Genomic DNA, 10,978 nt, shown 5'->3' on the forward strand with positions numbered 1-10,978 from the left:
AAGCCGCCAAAGTGACATATTAAGAAGAAATGAATGTTCAGATGCTGCTTGTAAAGTGTCACCGGACCAACCACACCTACGCTACAGCGACGGCACTTTAAATCCACCACACGCACACGCGAAGCCGTCATACTGCATCACAGAATTAGACAGAAGTGCAGCTGTGCATGCAACAGCATCCGTGATCGTCACAGTGTGCAGCGTGCATCACATCGTTCAGAGAAGCCCGGACTCAGTTTTATAATTTGATGCCTTCCTCACTTTGTGTACGAAGCACTTAGCAGCACATACATGGACTCGGTTTCCAGAGTAAGGCCACTTTCACCTGCTGGCTCTGGTTGTTGTTCTCTGTGCAACGGCTGAACACAAGCCTGGAACAACTGGAACATTATTTCTCCTCTTTCTTCCAGACCGACTTCCGCTGACACAATCGTGTGCTCATGACATGAGCCTCGACCGATGTCAAGCGTGGGGAAGAAATGAAGCTCTTAATGAATTTAGACTCAAAGTCCTCCAGCGTATACAGTCATGCACAAACACTGACAGAAGTATTTTCTGCACGTGTCATGTTTTATTGTATTGAGATAGACATGTTAAAAACCTAACTGTACTTAGAGTCAATAGAAGAAGCTTGTGACATTGTAATGCACCCTTTCAACAGATCTGCTAAATGTCAGCAAACTGGTTCTGAACATAATCCCAATTTGCCTTGGAATTAGCACTTTACAGTGACGATCTAATTATTTAGACAATTTATTGCCTTCTGCTAATATCTCGCAAAATAAGCTGTTCCCTTCATCTCGATCATGTGATAAATGTGGAATCGGTGTGGATGAGTCCCAGACATGCCTCCGAGCCTAAAGGCTGAAGGAAAGTCTGTGTGACAGCGGCCCTGCTTCACTTTGTTCAGGCCAATCCACCGCCCCGTTCTTTTTCTAAGTGACTTTTTATTGCTGCTTTTATATATATATATATATATTTTTTTTTTTTTGCAGTCCACGATATGCAGATGCGATGCGCAGCGACATCTCGGAGAGGTTTGAACTGTTGTTGCATGAGAGGAATCAGTAAATGGGATTAAAGGATACGCATTAGCACATTTTGTCTGTGTAATTTAATGACCGGTAAAGTGGAAGGAGACGCTGGAGAAGAAAGCAGACGCGCAGGACTGGACTCCCAGCGGGGTTTGTGGGAGGCTGCCGGCCGGGAACTCAACTAAGAAAACGAACTGGGTCACTTTTTTTTTACATTTTCATCGATTCAAGAATACAAAACATGTTTGAGCTGCACACCTGTAAAGAAAAATGTTCCTTTTTGTGCATCCTCATATCTCGCAAATTTTACAGACAACTGAAGCGCAAAAGCTTTGCGCAACCAGGTTTCACATTTCTCCAAAGCATGTGCACATTTCAGCTGCACACTCGGTGCGTTTGCTTTTTATTTGTAAAGGAAAGTCGCATGTCGTGGTCTCTTTTTTTTTTTTTTTTATGGCCAAACAGCTGCTCACTTTAAAATAGTTAAGTGTCGGCCCGGTGAACCGTCCGCTCTTAAATAATACAAGTGAAGGGAATTGAAGCGGTAAAGGATCTCCGTTCCGAACAGAAATAATATAAAAGGGGCACATCACACTAATTAAATGTTTCACTATTAAAACAACAAGAAAACTCGGTTCAAACCGACAACCTTTATGCGACGTTTTATTTTCCGGAGGAACTGACAGAAATTTAAAACCTGATCTTCTGTATTAAACGGGGAATTGTACTTTTTGTTCAATTAAAATTCCCATATTTGATCCGTTGTGGCTCCTTCTTTTCCTAAATCCAAAGAGACATTAGAAAATGAAAAGAGGTTTTATAAGCCCGCGATGGACTAATAAAACTCGCTTTTACATTGTTGTACTAGTAGAAGTATTGGCACGCATGCAGGAGACTGTCAGGAGAAGTGTTTAAATCGTCATTTTGAGGAGGGAAATACTCGCTCGATAGAAGTAAATAAAACATTTGAAATGGTCAGATTATATTTATAAAGCAGCGTATTTTGTCTCGTAAGTTGAAAAATGAATCATTAGCAAGACTGCCTAATATTTACGAAACGTTAATAGTCTCGAAATGCACTAAAAAGAAGTTGAATCAGTTCCGTCTCAGATGAGACGACATCGAAGATTAGTAGTATTATTTCTGAAACACCGGCCTGTAATCGGCAAACACGACGCAGGCCAACTTGGAGAAATGACATGAATACGTCCCTTCTATTGTGGACAAAGCCTCTCTCGTCGATTAGAAAGCTCTGAATTTGAAGAACAAATTCTTTTCAGAGAAAGTATTTAGCAAAGAATTGATTTCAAAGTTTTATTTGTAAACATTAAATATTTCTTTCTCTCTAAAGTTTTTGAAATCGGCACCAAAATGCGTTACAGGAGTTGTAGGTACACCATGATGCCAGAGACTATAGGCCCGCATCACACTCATCAACCGCTTCATATAAGAAGGAATTTTTCATTTCCAAACGTGTGAAATCAAAACTACCTCGAGACGTTTATAAGACATAAAACATAGACAACGTGCTCGGCATGAACTTGGATGGTTTTGAAATCGTTTAAATTGCACCATGCTTAGTGTAGCTCTTGGCAATAGAAATAATAAATATATAGAAACGTTTATATTCAACAGCAACAATACTTACAGCACATACAAACAAGGAATGTCTGACAGTTTTACAAACACCATGGGTCCCTCATTTTCTATACAGATGAAATATTTTTCCACATATGCGTCATACGGAAAAGGAGTGCCATAACTACGAATCTGTATCAAATCTAGCAGACTACATAGTGTCCGGTATATATTATATATAGACATCACCTCAGCAAGTGCCTATAAAAGAAAAGGAGAAAGAAAAAGAAAAACTAGAACATGCGTTGTCTTTTCTGGATACTTTTGGGATCCTGTCAGAAACACATAGGCACGAGTCAAAAAGAAAAGAAAATTCAATCTTTTCATCGTAACAAACTTTGTACACGTGATATAAACCGATGCGTCGGAGGCATCACATAATCTATCATACTATACAGTGTGTGTGCAATGTGTGTGTGTTTATATATATATGTATATATATATATATATATATATTATATATAAATGGAATATATTACATCTGAGTATGCTGAATCAGTAGAGCCAAGGGTGAATAAACAGCAAGTGATTGCGAGACCGGGTTAACTTTGTGGACAATTTGTCCACTGGAGAGAAATTCCCAGTGATAATTCACTGGTTTGGCACTCAAAAAGAAAACGAAAAAAAAGGAATGAAAAAGCCTACACAGCAATCAAACGGCCTGTCTCGTCCTCCTGTTACTTTTTTTTTTTTTTCCACGAGTCATTACTTATAATATGTCGATCTATGAGCCTACGGAGCTCGAAATATTCCGAAATAATAACGTTAAAAATCTGTCAAGTCGGACTCGAACAGTCTTTTGGAAGTTCTTTGAGGTTTCGCCACTGAGTCGCACTCACTCCCTCAGAAAGGCAGAGTGTCGAGGAAAAGTTTGTCAATTATTGCTGGCGGAGGGACGAGGTCTTCTAGCTTTAGGTAAAAGATACGCTGCAGACCTTGGGTACATAGTGTGCGCAGTTCGGGGAGCTTTCCCAAGAGTTTTGACAAGTAGTTGGGACGATTCAAGCCACCGCCATTGAATGTCACTTGATCTTTGAGGCAGTTGACTATCTTGTTTTGGAGATCCTCGACTCTCTTGGGTTCTTTCAGCCCGTGTCGCTCTGAAACATAAAAGAAAAGAAGACGACATGATTTGGTTAACCTGCTCTGTTGTCCGTGAGCTGCAAGGCACGCAGCGCCTTCACTTCACGCACCTGTCACCATGGCGAGAGCTGCGATGCAGGAGAACGCTGAGATGTCGATATTCATGCTCTGCAAGTTGGAAGAAAACTCCGCGATGGCGTCTACCCACTCTCCAAATCCACGGACGCACTGTAGTCTGTGTAACACCACTCCATTACAAAAAATAAGTTTTCCTTCCACTGGGTTGGACCTGCAATTAATAACGAAATGCAATTAATTACGCTTGGCAATAAATGGGAATTTAAGAGCCTTCTAATTATTGGGCAGCTAATAAAGCCCAAAGCAATGAAGCTTGAAGGAGGGACTGATGATTGTCTAAAGCCTCGATTGTTTCATTTAGAAATGACTCAGCCTCACCTGTATGCCAGCCGAAGGACAAAAAGTTCAAGGAAGGCGGATTCAAAGAGGAGATCCTGGTCCTGCTTCGGTAGATCAGAGAATCCGGGGATCTTCTCCGCCCAGCCCCGGATGATCTCCATGGAGCCCGTCAGGAGATCATAGAACTGCTGGATGTGCTGAGTGTTGTCTCCAGTCATTTGGTAGTCAGGGTTAGCCTGGAACTGGAATTTAATTTAAACAGCGCCTTAATGAGGTCCTTTAAAATATATAATCCGTGAAATTGCAAATGGGAGAGAGAGCCTTTTACTATTAAATTCATGTCCTCTTTTTTTTTTTTATTAAGTTCTGCATTTCAACGCAATTTACTTCAAATATGCCACATTAAAAGCCTGACAAAGTTTGGAATCCAGCGAACTATTTCCAAAAACTTTCAGGGTAATAAATTGTTACTTAAAGCAGGACAATTAAAAAAAAAAAAAAGAGAGAGAGAGAGAGAGAAAAAGGCGGTCAATCTTGTTCTGTCTGTTTTCTCTCTGAACAATACGTGTCAACTTGTTTCTTCTTCAATGTTCTGTGTGTGTTTTCTTTCTGGGATTGTTTTATGTACTTACTCTGGAGTAGTCCAAAGCCGACATGGAAGGGTTGGAGTCCACATGGGCCCTAACAAGTGCGCTTATGAGGCTCACCGGCGGCGAGGGTGGAGAGGGCTCCTGGGGACTTTTGGGTTTGGATGGTAAACGTCCTCTTCGACCTTTCAGATTGTCCGTTCGGACAACTGCGTCGTGAGAAAGATTTGGCACATTTAAGTCAACAATATAACCCTCCCGCTGCTGTGTCTAAATGTGAATAAATGAACAATCCAGCACTGTGACGCGCATGTTTTCTCAGTGTTTCAGTGTAAAAATGATAAGCTGCAGGTCTAAAATATTTGAAAGCATAGCCCAAACATACCTTCTCTCACCATTCCGACGACAATGCATTTCTGGAAACGGCAGAACTGGCAACGATTTCTTCGGCGTTTGTCAACAGGACAGTTTTTATTTGCTAAACACACGTATTTTGCATTTTTCTGAACTGTGCGCTGGAAAGAGAAAAAAAAAAAAAAACAAAAAAAACCCACGGTCACTCTTTGGGCCTATTTCCAATGTTTGATGTGTATGAAACGGTTTGGCTGCTGCACAACATGAAAAATGAAAAGATGACAACGATATAATATCAGTCTCATCTCGTGTTTGGAACTGAGTTGTATGAACCAGCAAGAGGGAATAGACCAGCAGCAAATACACATTCGTGGTCCGCTATATTTTACTTGTTACTCTGAGGTCAGCTGTGTGTGGATAGGTATGACTGTCATAGTTATTTTACGCGCGCACTGAAAGCTGTTCCTTCTTATATTTAGTATAGCTTGCAATGTGCAAATGTGATTCAATTAAATGATGACTATTTTTAAGAGAGACATTGGGCAGCATTTACCACGTGGCGCATAGAATAACAGGCAAGACAGACTCTACAGTTAACGTAAGACAGTAACACTCATTCATGGTCGCTGTCATATCAGCCCACCTTGAAAAATCCTTTGCAGCCCTCGCAGGTTCTCACTCCATAATGCTGGCAGGCTGCGTTGTCCCCACATACCGCACACAGACCCTCGTTTGACGGAGATCCTCGGGACGGGGGCGATGGCACTTGGCTGTCCACCAGCTGGTGCCCATGGCTCAGCTGCAGAGAGTGAGGAAAGGCCAGACCAGCCTGTTTCCTTAAGGCGCTGGGCACCGCAAAGCTCTGACCGTCCAGGCCGCGGTGCGCACCCGGGTTCTCGTGATTCATGGAGACGTGCAGCGGCCCGTCGAACCGCATCTGACAGCTGGAAACGGGAGTTCCAGGAGGGGACTGTTTGAAGGAGAACAGCGAAAGCCTTGACACCGGGTTTTTGCGCTGGTCTATCATATGAGACGTGGCCGCAACATAGTTCTGGTGGAAACTGTGAAGGGAGCCAGGGTCCTCCCACATGTGATTAGGCTGAACCTGGAAGTTTGGTGTACTCGGAGCATGAGGCGAGGAGGGTTTGAAGTACATAGGCCCGGAGTGAGCCAACATCTCTTCCGACTGAGGTGGCAGGTGGCTCTGCTGATGGTAGTTGTGCATCTGAACGTCCTCCACTTTGATAGAGGACTGATCTCCAGAGTGGGGCATCTGATACAGACAGGGCGGTTTCACGTCGTAACCGGTGTTATAGTTGTCCATGAATGTACTGAAACTCGGGAGAGAAGTAGTAGCTGTGATCTCAGTGTTGGTCAAGTCCATGCTAAACTTAACAAACTCGGGTGTTAAGAAGTCGCAGCTGTATTCTCCTGCGGTGTGGTAGCTGTAGCTCTGGGAAGCAGGACTAGCTCCTTGAGGTGATGATCCATACTGAGCCTGAACGCAGGGCATGGCTGAAAACCAAACCGGTACAAACACATCAGAATCTCTCCAATAAAGATTTACACTGAAGAACAACTTTTACACTTTCAGCTAAAGCGATATGTAATAGACTGACAAGCATTTGTACTACCAGTGCTTTAAATTAGTTTGTCATTTCAAAACAAAAAGACACAATTGCAAATCTGTATTTTCTATTTGTAAATCATTTTCCACAACCTACCTCAAGTCTTCTGACAGTTTTCCGGTGACACTTGAAATGGGTAATGTCAAGAGTTGTACGGGTGTTAGGATTGAAGAAAGCGACTCTGTTGTGGATCTTCCCCTAATAAAGCACACACACACACACACACACCTTTACTACATTAGCAAATAAAACAATATCGAAAAAATGACCACAAGATCTACATTACATTTCAAGAAGTCAGAATCAACGTGCACAATTACGCGCAAACTAAAACCGATTTCTAATTATGCAAAACATTTTGGAAACTAACTTCAAATGTTTATTGAATGTTAACAACATATATTAATGTGGCTACAAAATTAAACAGAATAGGTTGTGCTTTTCTTCTGTTGTTTTAAAGTGTGCTGAGATTCGGCATGAACAGACCAACTACCACACTACAGAGGCAACTTGTCGAAAAAGCAGAAAGCTAAATTAAATGTCAGATATGAACCGAATTGTCACAGATCCAAACGCTCCGAGTTCGGCTCAAATTTAGTGTAATTTCCGTTGAAAAAGACTAAAATAATAATAATAATAATAATAATAATAATAATACAAATTGATTTAAATGGCTCGGAGGGAGAAACCCGTGCAAGTAAAGCGCAGTCACATATTATGGAGCAAAGGAAGAGATGGATGAGTCTTACCTTTTTTACATCAGGATCGTGGCTTTCAGTCCATGCGATAAGCATGTAGGTGGTATTCATCAATTTTGGTAAAAGCTCCAAATCATGAGCGTCGGTAGCAACAATGCCAAGCAGGCGGGCAAACGTGTGACTCCGTGCACTGACAGCGACAAGAGCTTCGACTATCCAGTCTGGCCAATGTGGCTTTGTTTATGTGAGCTCTGGATACCATGGCCCACGTGTTTCACAGCGCGACGTCATCGGCGTCGTTAGCGACGCGGACCAATCGGCTCGGGAACTTTCTCAAGCCCCAATTTTTCTGGGGAGTATGTTTGACTTGTGGTATGTGTTCTGTGTTGCTTCCCACATGGACATTAGCAGAGATGTAGTGGAGGGTAAACCCACCTAAACTCAGTTCAGACTCCGTGCTGTTTGCACAGGACTGACGTCAGGCTCGTTTTAAAGCTGTTTTCAACGTATGTGCCACAAGTCTGCAAAGTAATATCACAGGATATTATTGTTTTCATCATGTATTTCTCAGATAATAATAATAATGGTAAACCTCACAGTTACAGTAGGCCAGCATGTAATAGTTTCCCACGCTGCTGATATTTTGAAAGGCACAATTTATAGCCAGGTATTAAAACACATCTACTGCCTTGAATTGAGTTCATTTATTGCCTTATTGTTGTTATTTTATGAGTATAAACTTGAGATGAGTGTACATTGGCACATGCAGGCACAGTTATGTCACAATGAGGCGGAGACACCACACTCACTACACTATGAAATAGGCCTAATGAAGCGGGGGTCAATATTATTCTTTGTTATCTTCTGACAGGAATTCTGTATTTCAATTGTGTTCCAAATTTAGACCTCAGATGGGGTGGGGTCTGCGAGGTGGGCTGCCTATTCATAGCGCTGCTGGTGTATGTGAGCTGCTGCTGCAGGAGGAGGAAGAGGGGATAATTAGTGGGCCTGTAGCCAGTTGTCATTGGGGACCTAATTTAGTCCCCAGAGAGGGAAACGTGATAGGAGCTCGCAGAATGGAGTGACGCAGAAAACGCTCAAGTTGACGCAGTCGCCAAAATAATCTTTTGGCCTCATTGTTCTGGGCGATGGAATAACTGATCTCCGTGTAATCTTACACCAACACCTTGTAGCCAATGGAGGTGGCCTAAATCTTTCTAGATGCATATTGGCTTGTGCAGCAAGCCCAGGAGGGTAAAGTGCTCGTGCAGGGATCCCACATGCCGGTCGGCATCACGCAGCATCACGCGCTTACTGATGGACTGATGCTTTATTATACGAACCACAGAGCAGCCGTCAGTCATAACACTCTTTTCTTTGTTTTGGTGGTTTTTGTACTGACCTGCACTCTGCACACAAGAACAGAGTGTGCACGGTAGGGAGGAGGAAAACTGCATGGGTTACACTCACCTCTAGAGGACACTATTGTTCACCAGCCATACATCACCCAGCTCCTGTTTCTTACAATTAACCTTGTAATTAACCTAACCCCATCAGGCTGGGTGGTCACGCCCACTCGTTTTCAGGTGGGCCACATGACAGGTAAGTTTCCATGATCTTGACCTCCTCCGAGTCATCGTGCTTGTTCTTCTCGTCTGCCAGCACCTGCCCACAACTCGCTGAGCATTTTGGATTTACGCACAGACCGTGACCTTCGTCTGCACAACAAACTCAAACAACTTTTGTGGAAACACACTGATGACAGGACGCAGCATGGTCTGGTTTGTTTCTACTAGTATCCATTTACCATTTAGAATTCAAATGAAAACACAATTAGCAGTTTAATTGGCCATTTCACTGAAGAATAATTAACTTCCTATTTATATGCACAATTAATTAATAGTTATTTGAAAGTAGGGAGATAGTTTTAATCACTCAAAGTTGTTTCCTGAGATTTTAACTTTGCATGAAGAAATGTCTACTGACATTACCAGTCAAAGTGTGTGTGTGTGTGTGTGTGTGTGTGTGTGTGTGTGTGTGTGTGTGTGTGTGTGAGAGAGAGAGAGAGAGAGAGAGAGAGAGAGAGACATACTTCAATGGCTTAAAAACCATCAGAACTCTCACTTATTAATTTTTCTCCGGGTGCAAGAAAATCTCTTGGAAATGCTTTTTATTGGTTTATAAGACATTCTCGTCATCTCAAGGTCAAAGCATGCTTATGGATCTCAGTTAGAGTCCGACCAGCGGCTGCCTGCTCCCTGGGGGGTCGATCCAGACTGAGAGCAGAGAAATGAGCAGTGATCACATCTTGATTCACTGCTGTCCATCATGAACCAACTATTTTCTAATGTGGCTCCTCATGTCTGGCTGTTATTAGCAATTTGCTACCTGTGCACAGTAACGGTCCAGACACGTCATTATCACTGCAACACAGAGATGCGCCGATTTACGTCAGCACTACACGTCACAAACTTCCTGTTCGCAAGTGGTCCTCAGAATGTGGCCTCCATCTGCACCATTTAGCTTTTGGCCAACACGAAAGGGTCTGATTTCTTCTTGTTCTGGACATTAAACGATGCAAATGAGTATCATTGCAGTCTTTTAAAGCTGCAATTGGCTTATTCTAATTTTAAATCTTTTATCATTAAATGGTAGGCCTCTACATTCATTTTATTTCTGCATGTAGTGGTATCAGACATTCCAGTTTAGGTAGAGGAGCAAAGGATGTTGTCATTTTCAGTGGTACAATAGGCGATGTCAAATTTAAAGTTCAAAACAACAAAATTAATGGAAATTATCAACTGAATGTGACACAATAACATGTATAAAGTTTTGTCAAACATGTCTATTTATGCTGTTGTACAGATCTATTGAAATTAGCATGCTAATCAGCTCGCCCCACCCCGTCTCATAATACCACCCCGCACCTCAAGAGGCGATACCGAGTCCGGTCCGTCCTCAGCCCAACACCAGAGGAAGCACTAGTGTAGTAGTATTAATTGAATGGTAAATTCAAGAATAGCTGAAACTTTTAGGCAAAACAAAAGTTACCTTTGGTGTTCCACAGCAGGAGACAGCTTTTAGTAAAAGTATAAAGTTTGATGCTGATCTCGCAACGTTTCTTCTAGACTGGTATACAGCTGTTAATGCTAACACAGGCAGCTAACTGTAGCCTATAACGTTACAGACAGTGTTAATGTTTCGTTTGCTGTTTGTTGATCTGCTGTTCAGACCATAGACTGTAAATAAAAGTGGACGTCGCTTCTGGTTGTGAAAAATTAAACCATTGTGGAATTGCCTTAAACTGACTTTCGCTAGGGGTTGGTTTTAAAAAATAAATTAATAAATAATAATAATTAAAAAAAGCCTCCGGCTCCAAAGAATTGTATTCAACACCTCTCATCTTAGTTTTTTTTTTAAAAATTTTTTTAGCTGAATTCCCTCCTTATTGTTAGTTTCATGGCACTCCATCTGAAAATAGTCCACTCATTATTTGAATATAAGGCCTCAAAAAGCTGTGTTTTCGGGGGCGTGTCTGT

The 10,978-nt window shown here is 42.1% G+C and overlaps 1 protein-coding gene across 1 annotated transcript; it reads right to left on the reverse strand.

Moving 5' to 3' along the window:
- Positions 1-2,196: 2,196 nt before the first annotated feature.
- Positions 2,197-7,606, reverse strand: nr4a2a (nuclear receptor subfamily 4, group A, member 2a). The gene is made up of 8 exons (XM_069702434.1): positions 7,491-7,606; positions 6,838-6,939; positions 5,757-6,628; positions 5,145-5,274; positions 4,805-4,968; positions 4,212-4,414; positions 3,866-4,044; positions 2,197-3,772 (listed from the first exon to the last, which is right to left on the reverse strand). The coding sequence occupies exons 3-8, from the start codon at positions 6,624-6,626 to the stop codon at positions 3,516-3,518; spliced, it is 1,803 nt and encodes a 600-aa protein (XP_069558535.1). The 5' UTR covers positions 6,627-6,628; positions 6,838-6,939; positions 7,491-7,606; the 3' UTR covers positions 2,197-3,515.
- Positions 7,607-10,978: the final 3,372 nt, after the last annotated feature.

This window comes from Brachyistius frenatus, unplaced genomic scaffold, assembly GCF_029030835.1.
Source record: "Brachyistius frenatus isolate BFR_SWC_R1_liver_20210118 unplaced genomic scaffold, ASM2903083v1 Contig_42, whole genome shotgun sequence".
Classification (NCBI taxonomy): domain Eukaryota; kingdom Metazoa; phylum Chordata; class Actinopteri; family Embiotocidae; genus Brachyistius; species Brachyistius frenatus.